Genomic DNA, 19,961 nt, shown 5'->3' with positions numbered 1-19,961 from the left:
TCTGATACCCCACACCCCCTTCATTCTGCTTTGGGGCTGGTTCTTCTGTCAGGGCCTGACAGGGCTTTATTCGTAAACTAAAGAGGAACAATAAGGAGGTTTGGCTCTGGCCATCCACCAAAGATGGTGGCATTTGTACCTTAAAATTACTTCATTCGCTAGTCAGACATCTTTTTGGAACAGTTGGGGTCTGGGCCAATGCTAAGTCCATGGCATGTGCTGGGTTCTGTGTGCACATGCAGCTCCAGCATATGTGATAGCTGTTAAGCCCCATAGCAGCCCTGCAGTCGATATTATCCTTCCTTTATAGATGAGAACACTGAGGACCATAGCCAAAATAACAGCCCTCAGTGCACACAACTAGAAACTGGCAAATCGAAGATACACACTCAGGTCTCGGTCATTACCAGACCAATCAACAGGATGATGATGAGTCTGCCAGAGGGCCTGGTACAGTGCTCCCTCCTAAGCCCACACCACTCAGGCACCTCAGCAAGCAGTGCCCACCCACCCTGCCTAGCCTGGCTGGAATCATCTGGTTTCCTTGGGCTGCCCTCTCTACTCCTGGAATTCCCCAGATGTTGACTACTTTGATCTCAGTACAGTTCTAGTTGTCAGTCTCTATGATCTAACATTACTGACCCTTCTGGGAAATAACGCTGGAAGGCAGGAATTAGAGGCATGTCAGCCTGGGTCACATGCCCCAGTGCCTCCTCGTGGAGAGGGTACTAGGGAGAGGCATGTACTCCGATGTCTGCTTTCCCAGAAGCAGCTGCCCTCTTGTGAAGGTGCCTGGCCTCCCTTCTCTGGCTCTGCACTACCATTCAGGTTGCTTCTCTCCAATGCTTTTGCTCTCTCCCACCTCCTAGGCAAACCTCATGTGGCTCTTCCTAAGGGCAAATGTCAAGCATTGGGAGCACGGACCAGGAGCAACCTCAGGATCCAGAGACTAACACTCAGTTCTACTGCAAGCCTGGCCCTATGCTGGATGCTTCTATGTACAGCCATCTAATCCTAGTCACTTACAGATAGGCAAACAGAAGACTAGAGAGATTAACCCACTTACCCAAGAACACACATCCCAGCAGTCACCCAGGACTGTCAGGCTGCAAAGCCAGTACTTCTTGCCCTGCTCTGAGTATGGAGCTATGCCAGGGGGCCCTGATAAAAGATCTGAAGAGCTCTAGTAGGTTTGCAGGCCTTTTTTTGAATGAATTCATTCAGACTGTCCTTTCTACCAAACTGGTACAAATGAGTGAGGTGTTCCTTATGGGCATGAACCATGAGGCCGCATAGATTACACACCGATGGACAGATGGATGTAGGGAATGGTGGACAAATGAATAAAAGAACAGACTGAGCCAAATATGCACCTGTCTTCCTGAAAGAGACCTTTCAAGGCAGGGTGGCAATTTAAAGTAACCCTGCCTGACATGTAGGAATCTTTCAGCTTTGAGAGCTGAGTTTTACCCAGGGACGAGCCAACCATGCCATTCAAGACAGGTCCACAGGGCAGTGTTAGAATGGCCTGAGCCTTGTCAAGCACCCTTGGCCGTGCTCTTCTCAGCAAGCCTTTCTACTCCATGAGGAAAAACAAACCAGCACCTGGGGCCCTCCATGACTGTGTGTATGTGTCAATATGGGGATACGTGTATTTGAGAAAGCATGGCTTGTTTATCATGGCCATTCTTTAATAGAAACTTCTCTATAGTACAGAAGACTTGCACCTATATTTGAGGGGCTGAGCCACTCACAGGTTTGGGGATAAAATTTTATTTTAATCGCTGTACAAAGCACCTTTTACTATCTGGCAATTTGTAGTGTTAATTGTTTTAAGGGCATTACTTTTATTTGAAACAAAACTTTAAACTGCTAAGGGTGGGAACCCAATCATATATGTCTTAGATTTCCCCAGAAATACCTAAACATTTTCTAAATAAAATTGAGGGAAGAGTAAAAGGGAAGTGGCAGACATACCTGCTGCAGATTTATCTTGGAAGTCAGACTGTTGGCCTGCTCTCCTTACCTGAAGACCTGGCAGAGCTGTTAAGTTATCAGTTCCAGGATCCAGGGATGAGACATTTACTGCTGTTGGCAAGGCATTGGTGAATGATGGGCTGTGAGCCACAGAAAAGTAACCTAACCAGCCAGGCATGGCAGTGGGCCCCTATAGTCCCAGTACTCAGGAGGCTAAGATGAAAGGATCATTTGAAGCCCAGGAGTTTGAGGCCAGCCTGGGCAACATAACCAGCAGACCTGTACCCCTGCAAGCCACCAGGATGAGCGGAGAGATCAACTGGCAGGAGCAAAGCCACTATAGCTGAGAGGAATTGTTCAGGAGGAACAGTTTTTCTATAGGCAGGAGAGCAGGAGAAGGAAAACGGATACAGGGTTTAACTACCTCCAGCAGAAGGTGAGTTATAGAAGTGTCTTACTACTAGAGAATGTGTCTGAATCACGTGGCACCAAAGTATGTTAGCAGCAGCAAATCCATACGGGTCTGCAGCAACTCGAGTCTTGCCTCCTTGGAGGAAAGAATTTGGTCGAGGGGCAGAGGTAGGTTTAAGGCAGAGGAGGAAACTGAGGCAAGTTTTAGCGCAGGAGTGAAGGTTTATTAAAAAGTTTTAGAGCAGGAACAAATGGAAGTAAAGTATACTTGGAAGAGAGCCAAGCAGGTGACCTGAGAGATCCAAGTGCCCCGTCGGGCCCTTGACTTGAGGTTTTATACATTGGCATGGTTCCAGGGTTTGTGTTTCTTCTCCCCCGACTCTTTCCTTGGAGCAGGCTGTGTGCAGGCATGGTGGCTTGCCAGCACTTGGGAGGGGCTGCATGCTCAGTGTGTTTACTGGAGATGTATGCATGCTCACTTGAGGTATTTTTCCCTTATCAGTCGTTTCTAGAGGAAGGTCATATACCGGTTAAACTCTGCCATTTTGCCTCTTAATGTGCATGCTTGAGCCCACTCGCCCAACTCCTGAGATCTTAGGAAGCTGCTGATTACCTGCTTCAGATGTTTTCTATCTATTGGGAGACTCTTTCTCTGGCTCTGGCTGCAACCAGTTATTTTACAGAGACAGCTTAACAATTGCCTGACCATTACTTAACAGTCACCTGACATTCCTGTGGGAGGGGGGCCCTCTCCTGCCCTGCTCATGCCTGCCTAGCTACCTACTCTAACACTAGGAATTTATAAGCAATGGATTAGCAAAGTAAAATCAAGTTAATACAATAATAATAATTTGATAGCAAAACTAAAATATGCCCCCAGATCGCAGAGTGAATAGGATGTGTGTGGTGTGGTTCAGCCCAACCTTCCAAACCTGCACTGTTCAGTGGAGCCTTCTGCTGTGAGAGACCTGTGCTGCACCTGCACTGCCCAACACAGTGGCCACCAGTCCACGTGATAATTGAGCACTTGAAATGTGGCTAGTGCAACCAGGCAGCCACATTTTTAGTTTAATTTATCTGATTAATTTAAGTTTATATAGCCACATGTGGCTAGTGGCTACTGTATTGAAGAGTGCAGTTCTAAACTGAAGACATCTCCATTTCAGAGGAGACTGTTCGCAGATGGAGGCTGACCAGAGGGAGGATAGGAGCCTGTGTAATCAGGAAAAGCAACGCTTCTCACTCTGCGGGGCTTAGCGAGGCTGACGGGAGATGGCGCCCCCTGGGGCAGATGGGCAGCAAGGCACCTTGGGCCATAGGGATTTTCCAGGCATCCCTTCCTCCCTCCGCTAGTTTCTAAACAAGCAGACATGTACCGCAGGCAGTCTGCAGGATTAAAGTTGTGCAGTAATTACATAACAAACAGGCCGAGGCCATTTGATTCGTGACAGGGAAGGACTATAGACTCCCATTTGTAGAGACCAAGCTGGAGGGGCTCCACCATGACTCAGAGAGGTGTGGACTCCAGGACTGCAGTGCCAGGGGCCGCCTGGTTTGTGCTCACCACTTTATTCTGACTCGCTTCTAATGCGGAGCCTTGGGTATGTCCTCCTTTGGGAGCATTTGGGACAGAAGAAAACCTTACTCTGAGGCAAATAATGTAGACATTCACTGGGCATGGGCTGTGCGCACAGCAGGCTGCCCAGGAATGCCAGGATGGCACCCACAAAGGGACAGACAAGTTGACAGACTGGAACGTGTGTTCGAGAGATACTGATCTCACCTGACCACTGGCTCCAGACAAAAACTCGGACGGAAAGGGTGTAATGCCATCAGCCAAGCTAGCAGTAGGCTGCCATGACCAGAGCAAGGGGAGGAGGAAGGCCGCGTGGGCAGTGAGTATCTGGTATCTTCGCTGAGACTGTCTCCATAGCAAGGAACGGAAGCAGCTCTGGTAGGAGGTGGGGTGCCCTCTAGTGGTCATGCTTTGGTTGCTGTCCTTTCTCAAGCTCTTAAATTCCTTGACATCCTCTGAGTTGCTTGAACATTTTCTACAGTATCTCACAGTAAGAAATACATTTTGCATGGCTACCTAGTGTCCATGTGTGTACACATACGGTCAAAACAAGAGCCTCGAGGCTGGCCACAGTGGCTCATGCCTGTAACCCCAGCACTTTGGAAGGCCGAGGTGGGCCGATCATGTGGTCAGGAGATTGAGACCATCCTGGCCAACATGGTGAAACCCCGTCTGTACTAAAAATACAAAAATTAGCTGGGTGTGGTGGTGCATGCCTGTAATCCCAGCTATTCGGGAGGCTGAGGCAGGAGAATCGCTTGAACCGGAGAGTTGGATGTTGCAGTGAGCCAAGATCGTGCCACAGCACTCCAGCCTGGCAACAGAGCAAAACTCTGTCTCAAAAACAAACAAACAAAACCCAAGAGCCTCATAAATACTTATCCTCGCAACATGCAATATACTATTGTATTTTCTATTTTATTCTATTTCTTTTAATGTTGGTCATAACCTCCTAAATTGATTCACAGCCCACTAAATGGGTCATGACCTACAGTTTGAAAACCTATTGAAAAGAAAGCCCTCTGCCCTAATTGTTACCTTTGAGACTGCATCACCCACCTGTCCCACTCCCACCTCACTCATGCAGGGCATCCGCCGGGGCCAGCAAGGGTCTGGGAAACCTGCTCTGTGAATCATCTGCTTACAGGTAATCAGGCGTTGTCTGTCATCACTGTGATCAGGGAGGAGGGTGATGGAGGAAGAGAAGGAATCATAGATTAGGACATCTTTTATCCTGAATGCAGGAAAATTGGGAGAACCAAGTACAGCTTTCAGAGTCTCTCTCATTCTACTTTATTTCTTTATCTCATTTATGGTATTTGCGCCTTGGACAAGGATGAAAACAAGCAGGCCTGAGTGACCCTGGCCTGTCTCCTCTGGACTTCTGCTTCCCTGCTGTCAAGTGGGTGGCTGCACGAGCTGGCTCCTTGAGCAGCTTCTTGCACTAATGTTCCCTGTTTCTGTTTGTCCCAGGGTGAGGGAGTGGGGGCCTAGAAGCCAGCGGCTGGAAAAGCAAAAAGAAGGAGGTGTTAGGCAAGGAGGAAGATAGGGGGTTGGGGCCAGGAAGAAAAATAAATGCCAGAGTGACAAGGCATGCCCCCGGTGGCAGCAGGTGCTGCAGCCTGCGTTCTTCCTGCACCTTCCCTGAGAAGAGCAACAGAGGCCGCGGGCAGGAAGCTGCTGACCAGAGCAAGCCCATCTCTTTCTCAGCCAGTGGGCTTGCAAGATGCTACCTCTGAGTCCTTTAAAACTTACAGCCTTTTCAAGCCCTCAGAACCCAGAGTCCATCTGGTTCCATTTGCTTCCATTTAGAGAAGGAAAACTGGGGTCTCAGGAGGAAAGAGCTCACCATGAGTCACACAGTCACAACGCTGAAGCTGGAACCACAGTGGACCCCACCACAGTCATACCACATCCCCTGCCCTTAGGGCCACAGAGACCTCAGCTAGAGGGAGCCCCACTGCTCAGGGCTGGTGGCATGCAGCTCCTGGAAGAGCACAGATTGTTGCAGCAGTTTAAAAAGAAGCCACACTGAGTGGCAGATCTTCCTCACTGATGCCTTCACATGAGGACAAAGCCATTTTTTCTTTTCTGGACCTAGGTTTCCTCTTTGGCAGAACGAGGGAGTGGAGCTGGTTGGGCTCTGAGGCACCTGAGATTGTATAAGCCCCTGGCTGAGCTGGACCTGGAGCCCCACAGGGAAAGCACTAAGTTGCAGTCAGGGTATCTAGTTCTGGCTCCAGCTCTGCCTCGGAGGAACTGCCTGGGTCTCTGTGTCCCCATCAGTGAAGTGCAGGGACTGCAATCTGCCAATATGTTCTAAGAATCCATAATTCAGAAGGTGTTAAAAACCTCCTCTGGGTGCCTGTTCTTGTGCCTCAGGGATAGGCCAGAGGCTTCTCTAGTCGTGCACTGGCACTGAGGAGGCAGGACCCAGTGGTGCTGGTACCTTGGTCCCGTGGCAGTGGCTCTGCTGGCATGGGCTAGGAGAGTGGTTGATTTGTGTTTCTGCTCACCCTTCCTATAGCAGGAGGTCTCTTCCCTACAGCTGCTCCAGGGAAACTGCTGTAGCCCTATTGTCTTCTCCTTGTCCACCTGCTTGGCCCTTGCCCCTGCAGCCCTCCCTCTACCCACAAAATCTGCCGGGGTCTCTGTCATGGCCTCTGTGATTAAAGGATCCCCCATGCATCTGGATTTGGCTGCCTGTGACTCCAAGACTGCGGACCCCAGGATGTGAGGCCCTGTGTGTTGATAGCTAAATGACTGTGTTCTCGTTGGTGACATTTCAGGGACACTACATCAACCTCGCTAACGCCTGAGGACACTGAAGACATGCCCGTGGGGCAGGATGCGGAAATCTGCCTGCTGAAGTCTGGAGAACTCATGTAAGTGGCAGCTGCCGCCTGGGCCCTCTCCAGGTGTGGCGTTGGGAGGAGTAATGGCCACTCCAGTGCTGGCGCTGGGGACCACCCCGGGGCTCTAACTTAACACCAGTGGGGCTTCGTTTATTCTTTTTTTTCAGGTATAGCTTATATACATTAAAATTCAAGCAAGTATACAGTGCTTGAATTCTCATGAATGATACAGTGTAATCACTACCACAATTAAGATATAGAACAGTCTTCTCACCCTGGGAAGTTCCCTGTGCCCCTTTATAATATTCCTCCCACACCTCATGTTCTTTTTTCAAATTAACTTTGTTAATTTTTTTATTGTATGAGCAATATACTTTCATTGTAAAAAATTAGGAAAATAGAGATAAGTAAAACATTTTGGCATATAGCCTTCCAGTCTTTTTAATATACCTATATACATATAATTTTTGACACAAACAAATATTCTAAATCTTCTTTTGCAGTATTTTAAAACTTGCTATAGCATGAGTATTTTCCCACATCATCGAGTTCTCCAGTGTTGTATCCAGTGGCTGCATAACTGTCATTGAATAGATTCAGTCACTCATTCACAGATATTTATTCATTATCACAATGTGCCAGGTACTATTTTAGGTGCTTAGAGCATGTCAGTAAATAAAACCAACAAAGGCTCACCCCTCGCCCTTATCAAGCTTACATTCCAGCCAGCAGGGATTGACAGATGACAAACTGTCAACATAATTAAATAAGTCAATATTGTATAAATGTTACAAGGTGGTGCTTGCTATGGGAAAAGATAAAGTAGGATAACAGGGAAGGGGAATTTGCCATTTTAAATAGAGTGACAGTAAGAAGGTAACACTTGAAGGAAGTGAAGGAGTTGCCAGGCTTCTATCTACGGGTATAGCATTTCAGGCAGAGGGAACAGGCAGCACAAAGGCCCTGCGACGGGATGGTGCGTGGCATGTTGAGGGGCCGAGAAAAGGGCCAGCGTGCCTGCAGCAGAGAGAACCAGGAGGTGGAGTCAGAGTGGAAATGAGGGTCCCAGCACATAGGGTCTTGTTGGCCATTGTAAGGACTTTGACTTTGAATCTGAGGGAAATTGGACCCCGAAATGAGGTGTGTAGCATTAAGAGTGACTTAATCTAATTTACATTTGAAAAAGGATTGTTCTGATTGCCATGTGGAGAATAGATGATGGAGGACAAGAGCAAAAGTGGGGAGAGCAGTTGAAAGGATATTAGAGGAATGCTTGTTCCTTGGACCAAGTGTTGGCAGAGAGGGCAGAGCCAGGGCAAATTCTGGACCTATTTTGAAGGTGGTGAAGACAGAATTTCCTGAAGGGTCAGATGTGGTCATGAGAGAATGATCTATTCCACCAGTCCTCAGGTGACCTTGGACCACACTTGGACAAACACTATATTGAATTATGGGGCAGACCAAGCAGGAAGAATTAAATAGCTAGCTCACTCACAAGCTGTTGATGCTGGGGGAGTATGAAATGTCAGGGCTACCCTTTCTGGAGAACAGCTTGGCTGCAGGATGTACCAAAAGTTCAAGAATTGCATTTTCTCTTTGATGTAATGGGCCTATGTCTGGGAATTTATCCTGAGGAAATAATGACTGGATGTGCAAAGATAAAGCTACCAAAATGTCCCTTGCATGCTACTCACAGCAGTGACAATTAGAAATAGTAAAAGAGAACTTGGGTGGTCGAGAATGGCTGTTGAATTTTGCCAGATCTTTTTTCTACATCAATTGATAAGATCATAGACTTTTTCTTCCTTAGCCTGTTGATATGATGGATTGCATTGACTGACTTTCATATATCAAACCAACCTTGCATACCTGGGATAGATCCCACTGGCTGCGGTATATAATTCTTTTTCACACCCTGCTGGATTTCACAAACTATCTAAAGGATGTTTTGCCAAGTATAGAATTGATAGTTTTTTTCTTTCAGCATTTGAAATAAGTGTGCTGCTGCTTCCCTCTGGCCTCCATGGTTTTAGATGAGAAATCCCCTAGCATTCAAACTGGTATTCTCCTGTAGATAATAAGTTATTTCTCTTTGCCTGCTTTCAAGTTTTTTCTTTGTCTTTTGTTCTTAGAAGTTGAACTATGATGGGTCTTGGCATGAATTTCTTTGGGTTTTTCCTATTTGGGGTATACCCAGCTCTTGAATCTCTAGGCTTATATCTGTCACCATATTTGGGAAGTTTATAGCCATCATTTCTTTGAATAGTTTTTCAGATGTACTCTATTTTCCCTCTCCATTTGGGACTCCAGTAATACAAATGTGAGATATTTCATCCTTGTCTTGCAGGTCCCTGAGGCTCTGTTCTTTTTCCTTGCACCCCGCCCCCAATTATCTTTTCCCTGTGTTGTTCAGATTGAGGAATTTCTGTTTTTCTCTCTTCAAGTATAATTGTCATCTTTATTCAGCTATTGAGTGTCCAGTGATTTTTTTTTTTTTGGTTATTGTAATTATTTAGATCTAAAATTTCCATTTGGTTCTTTTTTATATCTTCTGTTTCTTTAGTGTGAGTTTTCCACTTTTTTATTGTTTCAAGAACATTTAAAATTGTTATTAAAGCATTTTTTTGATGACTGCTTCAAAAGCCTTGACAGATAACTCCAGCATCTGATTGATGTCAGTGTCGGCTTCTGTTGATTGTCTTTACTCATGCACACTGTGATTTTCCAGGCTCTTAGGATAACAAGTGGTTTTCTAATATGTGTAGGTGGGGGGCTCAGAGACGCTCAGCTGTTGTGATTTTCCTCATATTCTGGGGGTCCTTAATCAGTCCGCCTTCCTTCTCCTGCCCTTCACTTTTACTACAACTGCTGAATCATTTTCAGGTTTTTTAGTGGCATTTAATGGGAAAGAACAAGGAAATGTTTGAAATCATTTATAATAAAACTTGTAAAAAACCTACCCTCAAGTAAAGAGATGAGGAAAGTTATGAGATTTATAAGTAATTAGAACACACAGATCCAAGGCATATCCTGGAGGAGAATAGGATAGTACCGAGAATAGGTCAGCTGGACGTGGGAATAAAATGCGAGGAGAATGACAACACCTTGAAAGTTATTTTTTTCTGCCTCTTTCAAAGAGAGTGACAGCAAGCTAAGGATTAGCAACCACATTGTGAGAGCATCTGAAAACATGTTAAAGGTTGGGATTATCTCAGAACACTGCACATGTGTTGGTACCCTTTGACTCATGTAAACTGGAATTTCTGAGGTCACTCAGTGGAATTCACATTTGTGACATGAGCCTTATAGACAATAGGCATCTTAAGATTATATTATATTTGAGCAAACCCTTGATTGTTTTTGTTAAGATCTCCTTTGGAGAGGCTGAGTATTGTCCTTGTTGCTGAATAGATGATGTCTTGAATAGATGATTGAGGCACAATCCAAATACCTGGGTGCCAGGGGAGAATTCTGGAGCATAAAATTATAAAATGCTCCGGCATTAATGGGACATTATGTCAGGGTAAGTGACTTTTTACATGGTAATATGGTAAGATTTCCACATTACGAGAAAGATGTCTGTTCCAGAATGGACCCCCACACCTGCCCTCAGATTCTTGAAAATTGTAAATACTGGTCGAGGGGTCTTAATTAGAAATAAAATTTAACACATGGAGAAGTATTGCATTGAATTGAATTCTCACAAAGGTGAGTATTGGAGCTGTTCTTTAAAGCATGCTGGTTTATCTTTTTTTTTTTTTGAGACGGAGTCTTGCTCTGTCGCCCAGGCTGGAGTGCAGTGGCCGGATCTCAGCTCACTGCAAGCTCCGCCTCCCGGGTTCACGCCATTCTCCGGCCTCAGCCTCCCGAGTAGCTGGGACTACAGGCACCCGCCACCTCGCCCGGCTAGTTTTTTGTATTTCTTAATAGAGACGGGGTTTCACCGTGTTAGCCAGGATGGTTTCGATCTCCTGACCTCGTGATCCGCCCGTCTCGGCCTCCCAAAGTGCTGGGATTACAGGCTTGAGCCACCGCGCCCGGCCAAGCATGCTGGTTTTTCATCATTTCTTACCTTCTCGTTAGCTTTGGGGAGTCTGTCCATTCATCTCCACAGCTTTGGAGGCAAATGAGCCCTCAGCACCACCACTTGCTGGGCAGTGTTGGGCAAGTTACCTAACCTCTTTGAACTTAGTTCCCTCCCCTGTGTTAAAGGGGATAGTAATACATTTTCTCCACAAAAGGCAGTTTGGTATGGTAGGAAGATGATGGCTTTGCCTCAGACCTGTGCGAGCCTGGATCGAATTTCTTAATCTTTTAGAATCTTAGTTTCCTCTTTTACAGAATGGCAACAGTCATGCCTTCCTCGTGGAGCTACTGCAGTAACATGCAAAATTGCTGAGCACACGGCATGGCCTATGATGGTTGCCAACTTCCCATTTCACAGTTGAGAAACTGAGGCTCAAAATCAGTGAGTGATTCACCCAAGGCCACACTGCTCCTAAGTTGCAGCTCTGCACTGGAGGTCCTGCCTCCATGACCGTGAGCTAACCTAACTGCCTCCAGAGTTGCACAGTGTAGGAGGGGTGCCACTCGGCCTGGAAGGGTCCCCGAGGAGCAAGCTCCCCAGGTTCATCTTGTAATCTAGTCCTTGCAGCAGTCCTGAGGCAGGCATGGTTGTCCCTGTTTGGCAGATGAGGAAACTGAGGTTTATGAGAGGGTAAGCCCTGCAGCTGGGATGCAGTGAGGCAGGTCCCTTGGCCCCTAACCTCACATTCTTCACATAATACTCTGAGTCCAGCACAGAACCCCAAAAACAGAGGAACTCGCTGTCAATGAACCCTGCAAACTTCTTGAAGAAGCTTTTCTCTACCCAGGGAGAGTAAGAACAAGCTTTTCTCCCCAAAACCATTGTATTACTTGCATCACCCCTACATTATAAAGAGTATGGGATGTTGGCATTTGAGGAAAGGTCAGGGTTTCCATGTGGAATCTTACAATGGATGCCAGATGCGGCTGAGAAGATGGACTATATTGAAAGGCTGGGAGGCTTGTGCTAATTAGGTGAAAGGGTGAGGCAGGGAATTGGAAGGAGAAATGGCAGAGAGAAAACAGACGGCTGAGCAGCAGGGCAGCTTCAGGAGAGCAGCAGAAAGCTGCGCCTCGGCACTCACTTCCTGTCCACGAGGGCGGTGGAGCAGGTCAGGCCATCCTCAGTTCCTTAGTTCCCATGGGCTTTCAGCTCCACACAGGCAAATACGTCATCTGTATTTTTTACTGCTGTGTCCTCCATGCCTAGAACTATGCCAGGCATGTAGTAAGCGCTCAGGAAACATTTGTTGCAGTGAACTGCCCATCCCGTAATTAAGCATGTTGGCCAGGGTTACCCAGGGCTTATCCTCTCAAGAAGTCTCCAGCCACCTCTGAGCCACAGATGACCTGGCCAGTGGACACAAGCACTTTGCCCAATCAGATCCCGCTCTGTATTTTGATTTTAGGATCAAAGTACCCCTCACAGTGGATGAGATTGCCAGCTTCGGGGAGGGTAGCAGGGAGCTGTTTGTGCGGTCCAGCACCTACAGCCTGATCCCCATCACTGTGGCCGAAGCAGGCCTCACCATCAGCTGGGTCTTCTCCTCTGACCCCAAGAGCATCTCCTTCAGCGTGGTCTTCCAGGAGGCTGAGGACACACCGCTGGATCAGTGTAAGGTAAGGCTGGGCTCCCTGCCTGTGGGCTCCTTACACACACATCTGGGTACTTGGGCAGGCCTTTCCCAAAGCAGGGCAGTGGCCATCCTACCCTCTGCTGGGCAGGCTTCACCTGGAATGTTCTGGGCCGTGTCATGCAGAGAAGGCAGAGCACCTGGGCCTTGTCCAGTTTGGGGAGGGAAAGACCCAGAGGTTCTGGAAAGCTGTTTTCAAATGTCTGAAGGTCACACCTGTGTCAAACAGGTACAGTCTGCCCTTGGGATAGATGGGTAGGTGAAAGAGGAATACAGACATATGACTCAATTTAAGGATCATTTTCTAATAGAGCTATGCAAAGCAGGAATGGGTCACCTTGGGAGGTGGTGACCTGTCTTCCTCTAGTTTTTAGCTTAGGGTGCATCCCACCTGGAAGGGTGTCAGTAGAGACAACACCAATGTCACTTGGGTGGTCGAGCTTGAAATCTTGGTGGTGGGTACCAGTTTATAAATTCCTAAGACATTCTAGGCATGGAATGTTGACAGTGCCTGGACTGTAGTTCTCAACCTTGGCTGCAAATTAGAATCTCTAGGTGTGGGATCCAGACATCTCCAAGTGATTCCAATGAGCAGCCACTGGTGTAGATTGAGAACCACTGGTGTAGATCAGGGAGTTGAAACCAGAGTGGAAAGGATGGGGTGGAATCCAGACCACAGGGACAGAGGTTGGGCAGGGGTCCATGGGTGGCTGATTCAGTACGGGGCAAGAAGGAGGGAGACCCATGCCTGAGGTCTGAATTCAATGCCTGCATCTCTGCAGAGAAAGGGTATAGAGGGATATGGGAGGGAGAGATGGTTTGGATGGAAACACAAGTTCCATTTGAATCATTCTGAGTGGAAGAAATGGTAAAAGCGGTTGGGCCTGCTGGACTGGAGCTGAAAGTGGATCCTAGCCTGGGAATACGACTGCAGAAATCTCCATTTTGCAAGAATTGCAAGGATCAAGATAGGGAAAAGCAAGCTAAAGTCATGTGAAATAAGAATTCTGTGAAGTCTTTGCAGAAACATCTATTAGTCCCTTGTGTTTGGTCTACTGGGTGCCCTCGAGGGGCTTGAGGTTGAGGGATGAGGAAGGCCCAGAGCAGGAGAGCCCAGCTAGGAGGGACACACAGCAGTTCCTGCTCTGATGCTGGCATCCCATAGAGGAATATGCACCCGTTTGGGTTTGCTCTCCTGCCACCCTGCCCTGTTGGAATCTGCTCATTGCAGGGATCGCTTTTGTCATTTCTCTGCTTTTCAGACTCACTCTCAAAATGTAACTCTGCTCCCTTGGGTTGGCCTTGTTTATTGGAGTCTCATATTCTGTCTTATTTAAAACTGCTCTGCCCATCTTATTCTTTTGGGGCTTGTAGCCAGCTCCTCATACCTACCTCTGGAGCCCTTCCTTCTTGAGCAGTTCTGAGCCTCTGCCCAGGAGGTCCTGGCACAGCCAACATGCCTGTCAGCTCCACACTAACAAACGGCAGCACTGCCAAGAGCTGCCCTTGCCACTCACCATCACATTCCCCAGACCTACCAGGCCCCCATCCTGAATTCACCCAGACCAGACACCGTGAGTGTTTGTGGCAAGGAGGGAAAGGACTAAATCAGGCATCCAGGCCTTCGCTGTTTTGCCTGCCCACACGTGACTGGGCTGTAGGCCTCTCCCCTTGCTCAGTCCCTGCCCACCGAGTCCTCAGGAGCCTGGGGTTCCTGTGTGGCTCTACCAGGAATCAGGAACTTGGGGACCTACTGAGCCTTTCTCATCTCTAACTGCCAGGGGGCCCCATTGCCTTTCCCCACAGTGACACCAGGGGGCAGAAGGGGCCCGTGTACAGGATGCTCAGGTGCTCCTCTGCCTTCACAGGCCACTGTCACCAGCCACAGATGGGGGTGGCTATTATCTCTGCCTGAGGTCCCCCAAAGAGACCGTGGCCAGGGTAGCCTGTTTCCACACATGTGCCCTCAATATCTATCCCGGGGACTCCCCGGCTGCTCTCCTGACCAGCCTGGGCCTTAGAGGAAATGACAGGTACAGTGCAAATGGCAGCAGTCAGACCTCATGATTACGGAGGTATAGACACAAGGAACTATGCTGTGTATTTGCAACCATTTATTGGGTGTCTGCTGTATACTGGACTGTAGGGCCCGCAGGGGATAGAGAGAGATGAAGGAAGCTCACTGCATAGTCGGAGAGAGACTGTAATCAATAGACACTTGTGATTCCAGGTGGCTTCATGACAGGGGTGGGCGGGCACTGTGGGTACCCCTGCGAAGGGTGCCTCGCCCAGCCTGGGGAACAGAGATGAGGAAAGGAGACCCCTGGGTGATGGTGAAGGCCACAGTGGAGGAAACCAGGAGCAGCACTGTGAGGTGAGGCGAGGGGCCTGTGCGCTTGAGGAGAAGCATCCAGTAGATGGAAAAGCACAGCAGAAGGTCAGCCCCGTCTCTAGGGGTGCCTGTCAGATACTCGCCACCCTGTGCCACCCTCTCTCCAGACCCACTTCCTCCATTATAGTCATGGACTTGACACTGAGATTTGAGATTGTGAATCTAGGTGAGGCACTTGGTGAAAGAAATTATGAACCAGGTTACCAGTGTACACACCGCTGGCCTGAGGCCCAGGGACAAATCAGAGAACTGGATCCAGACCCTGTCCTCTCTCTGGGCAGAAGATCCGTCTTTGGCCAGAGAAGCTCAATGGCCTGCTGGGGTGGGCTCCAGAGGGAGTCAGAGGAGGAATCAGCTGACAGCAAGGACACTTGACTTTGTTTTTTAGCTTTATTAAGATATAATTCACTGACTTGAAATCTACAGTTTAATGGTTTTTAGTATATTCACAGAGTTGTACCACCATTACCATGGTCTAATTTTAGATTCTTTTCATCACTCCAAAAAAGAAATTCTGTGCCCATTAGCAGTCACTCCCCAACCTCTGCCCCCAGCAACCATAGATCTATTTTGTGAATCTGCTGATTCTAGATGTTTCATGTGAATGGAATGAATGCAAAACAGCTGGAATGAATGAAAAAGTTACAGAATAAGATGTTTCAAAGAAATGAAGAGTATCATTTTCAAGAACACACATTAATCTATGTTAAACATGTCCTCTTCAGGGGACTTGCCTTAAGGAGCTCTTGATGTTGCTTGTAATCAAGGTAGTGGGTGCGAGGGTATGCAGGGTGAGCACACCAAGGTCGCCATGCACACAGCAAGCCTTCCCCTCCAGCAGCTCCTTTCCATACACCCTTGTTGCTGTGTTTGAGACCAGGCCAGAGTTGTTAGGTTGTGGATCACAGAAACAGAACCAACCCCTCACCCTCCCAGGATCCTTAGTCCCTGGTGGAACTAGAATGTGATAGAATGTTAATGGAAGTAAATGAGATGTCGTGTGCAGAAGAGGCAGCACGGAGCCTACGTATAGCAGGCCCTCAGTGTACACTCTTTGTACACCTTTGTCCCCTCTAGGCTTGTCAGGGGCCCGTCGTACTCCCTCACCACCACCAGCTGCCAGCCTGAGCAAGCACACTGTTGTGTTAGGAACACAGCGCTCAATCTCCCTCTGTGCCTTTTTGATTCCCCTTTTGATTTCTCTTTGATCCACATGTTTGAGTTTGTTTTTCAGTTTTCAGATATTTTGAGATTTTCCAGAGATCTGCTCTTGATTTCTAATTTAATTCCATTGTAGACCTAGAACATACTTTGTATAACTTGAATCCTTTGAAGTTTGAGAGGTGTTTTCTTAATGGCCTAGAACAAAGGTGTCCAATCGTTTGGCTTCCCTGGGCCACATTGGAAGAAGAATTGTCTTGGGCCACACATAACATATACTAACACTAACAATAGCTGATGAGCTAAAAACAAAACAAAACAAAACAACAACAACAACAACTCATAATGTTTTAAGAAAGTTTACAAATTTGTGTTGGTCTGCATTCAAAGCCTTCCTGGGCCGCGGGTTAGACAAGCTTGGCCTAGAATGTGACCCACCTGGGTGAACGTTCCAAGTGCACTTGAAAAGGATGTACCTTCTGCTATTGTGGGGTGGAATGTTCTTTTTTTTTTTTTTTTTTTTTTTGAGACAGTTTCACTCTTGTTGCCCAGGCTGGAGTGCAATGGCGCGATCTTGGCTCACTGCAACTTCTGCCTCCCAGGTTCAAGCGATTCTCCTGCCTCAGCCTCCCAAGTAGCTGGGATTGCAGGCAAGCACCACCATGCCCAGCTAATTTTGTATTTTTATTAGAGATAGAGTTTTGCTATGTTGGCCAGGTTGGTTTCAAACTCCCAACCTCAGGTGATCCACCTACCTCGGCCTCCCAAAGTGTTGGGATTATAGGCGTGAGCCACCGTGCCCGGCCGGAATGTTCTATTATAGATGCCAATTAGTTCAAGTTAGTTGATGGTGTTGTTCATCTTCTGTTTCTTCATTGAGTTCCTGTCTACTTATTCTATCAATTATTAAGAAAGAGACATTGAAATCTCCAACTATAATTGTGAATTTGTCCATCTCTCCTTGCAGTTCTATAACTTTTTGCATCATGTATTTTGAAGCTCTGTCATTAAGGGCATAAATGTTTAGGATTATTGTCCTTTTAATGAACTGACATATTTATCATTATGAAATTATCCCCGGTAATATTCTTTGATATAAAATCTATGTTATGTGATATTAATACAGTCAAGCCAGCATTCTTTTGGCTAGCATGCTAGCCTGGTAATCTTGTTTACATCCATTTACTTTTAACCTATTTGTATCTTTATATTTAAATTGCATTTCTTGTAGGCATGATAGGGTTGGGCAGAGTCTGGTAATCTCTGCCTTTTCATTGGAATGTTTAGGCTATTTTCACTTACTGTGATTGCTGTTAAGGTTAGGTTTGAGTCTGCCATCTTGGTATTCATTTTCTTTTACCCCATCTGTTTTTTTGGTGTCTCTTCCTTTTTTTATGAGGGCAGTTGTTGGGCTCACCCTGTTCCTGTCTCTCAGGGATCACTATCCTGCATTGCCTGATAACCAGTGTCTTGAAAACTGTCCTTTCATATGTTTTCTATTTTTTGTTTTGTTGTTGTTGTTGTTGTTGTTGTTGTTGTGTCCTGGGAGGGTAAATCTTAGATATTCTCCCATGCCTTTAAATATGTTGTCTCCACTGCCAGGAACAGCCAGACCCCTTCTCACTGGCTAACTTGTCCTAACTCAGCATCACCTTTTCCAGGAAGTCTCCTCTGGCATTCGGCCTCCTGCCTCCCACCCAGGGGCTAGAATGGCACCCCTTGCCAGTTCTCCCCTCATGGGACTCTCACCCCAGTGTAATTGAATGTTTTCTTCTTTGTGATCGCCATTAAACCACAAGATTCCTGAGAGCAGAGCCCTTTGCGGGAATTCACTTCATTTTGGGAACTGTGTAGAGTTTGGGAACATGTAGAGTTTTGAGAAATATGCAGCTGTGTTCAAGATTAAGTTGAGAAAGTAATCGCATCCTTATATTAACAACTATTTTGGATTCAGTCATTTTGTACAAGTTAAAAATGTTTAATAGGAAAAAATAAAAACTGAATGTAATAAAAATTGTATTTCTGAAAAAGAAGCTACATTTTATTTTGTAAAGAATAGAAATGGTCACTTCTGGGGAAGTTTACCTCATTAGGAACTCAAAGTTGCTAAGATGCTGCTTCCGTCGTCTGTAGACCTTCTGGTCCATATAACCATTTATGTGTAGTCAGTCTTAAATGGAAGGCTTAGGGACACTTTATAAGACAAGATCCTCTAGGTGCTAGTCACTTCTTTTAAAAAAAAAAAAAAGAAAGAAAAAATTAAGGGCTGGGTGCAGTGGATCATGCCTGTAATCCCAGCACTTTGGGAGGCCAAGGCGGGCGAATCACGAGGTCAGGAGTTCGAGACCAGCCTGGCCAACATGGTGAAACACTGTCTCTACTAAAAATACAAAAATTAGCTGGGTGTGTTGGTGTACACCTGTAATCCTAGCTACTCAGGAGTCTGAGGCAGGAGAATTGCTTGAACCCAGGAGGCACAGGTTGCAGTGAGCCGAGATCGCGCCACTGCACTCCAGCCTGGGCGAGAGAGCGAGACTCCATCTCAAAAGAAAAAAAAAGAAATTTTAAATGTTGGTGGCTCTGGCCAGGCATGGTGGCTCACACCTGTAATCCCAGCACTTTGGGAGTCTGAGGCGGGCGAATCACCTGAGGTCAGGAGTTCAATACCAACCTGGCCAACATGGTGAAACTCCGTCTCTACTACAAATACAAAAATTAGCCGGGCATGGTGGTGGACGCCTGTAGTCCCTACTCTCGGGAGGCTGAGGCAGGAGAATTGCTTGAACCTGGGAGGCAGAGATTGCAGTGAGCCAAGATCATGCCACTGTACTCCAGCCTGGGCAACAGAGTAAGACTCCATCTCAGAAAAAAAAAAGGAAAAAAAATGTTGGCTGGCTCTGCCTTATCTCCTAGCATATTTTCAGTTTTAAAATGAGGCCTGTGTCTTAGCTGGGAAGTAGGTTGAAGAGCCTGCCCTGGTGGGGAAGAAGTGAGCCATTCAAAGACCTCCCCCGGAGCCCTGGCCCTGTCCAGCACGCACCCTTTGCACAGATTTTATCTCTGACAGTGAGGCCCTTCAAAAATCGTCTGAAAAAAATCAATATCACTGTCTCCTGGGACTCATTTCTCATTCTCAGGGAAGGCAGAAAGTGAATAGGAGGCTGACGCGCAGGTGCAGGAAGATGAAAGGGTCCTGGGGCACAGGGACCAGCCAAAGCACAGCCAGTAGACAGGCCTAGGTGGAGCCAGGGTTGTTGAGCCTGGAGGAGAGTGAGCCCAGCAGCTTTGTGCCTGGAAGGTTGTGATCTGGAAGGAGGTCTCAGCCTGTCCTGTGAGACCCAAGGGCAGCACCAGGACCAACAGGAGACAGCTGGACAGGTGGATCCCACCTAGACTAAGCTTCTTATCCTGAAGCCAGAAAAGGGTTTCTCCTTTAGCCCATGGAGTGTTCTAGCATCTTCTATGTTCAAGGCTAGGGGATCACTCCTTAAGGGTGCTGACCAGATCATGATTCTGGAAGAAACTCATAGCCACTAGTCATCAACAGCCTCGGGGTGTGGGATGGCACTGTGCCACTACTGGGGCTGGTCCCAGCTCCGGCCCTGCTCAGCTGTGACCTCGGGCAACACACTCAGCCTTCTCCCCCAAAATAAAGGTCTTCCCCGAGGATGCCCAGGGCCCTCTCGGCCTCTGTGATGTTTTTGCCTATCTGCTTTCCCTCCCAGGTCCTCATTCCCACGACCCGATGCAACTCCCACAAAGAGAACATCCAGGGCCAGCTCAAGGTTCGCACGCCTGGCATCTACATGCTTATCTTCGACAATACCTTCTCAAGGTAGGGCCACTTCAGGCACCAGCTCCACGTCTCC

General features: G+C 47.3%; 1 protein-coding gene across 6 annotated transcripts in view; it reads left to right on the top strand.

Annotated features, from left to right (window-relative positions):
• LOC105480343 (FYVE and coiled-coil domain autophagy adaptor 1) overlaps positions 1–19,961 on the top strand; it is an 81,151-nt gene that overhangs the window by 55,417 nt on the left and 5,773 nt on the right. For all 6 annotated transcript variants that reach the window (XM_011739027.2, XM_011739028.2, XM_011739023.3 and 3 more), the window contains exons 15-17: positions 6,754–6,849; positions 12,315–12,525; positions 19,818–19,927. In XM_011739027.2, coding sequence (XP_011737329.2) covers positions 6,754–6,849; positions 12,315–12,525; positions 19,818–19,927 — 417 coding nt within the window. The remainder of the gene's footprint in view (positions 1–6,753; positions 6,850–12,314; positions 12,526–19,817; positions 19,928–19,961) is intronic.

This window comes from Macaca nemestrina, chromosome 2, assembly GCF_043159975.1.
Source record: "Macaca nemestrina isolate mMacNem1 chromosome 2, mMacNem.hap1, whole genome shotgun sequence".
NCBI lineage: Eukaryota > Metazoa > Chordata > Mammalia > Primates > Cercopithecidae > Macaca > Macaca nemestrina.
This window is presented reverse-complemented; position numbering and strand designations above follow the sequence as displayed.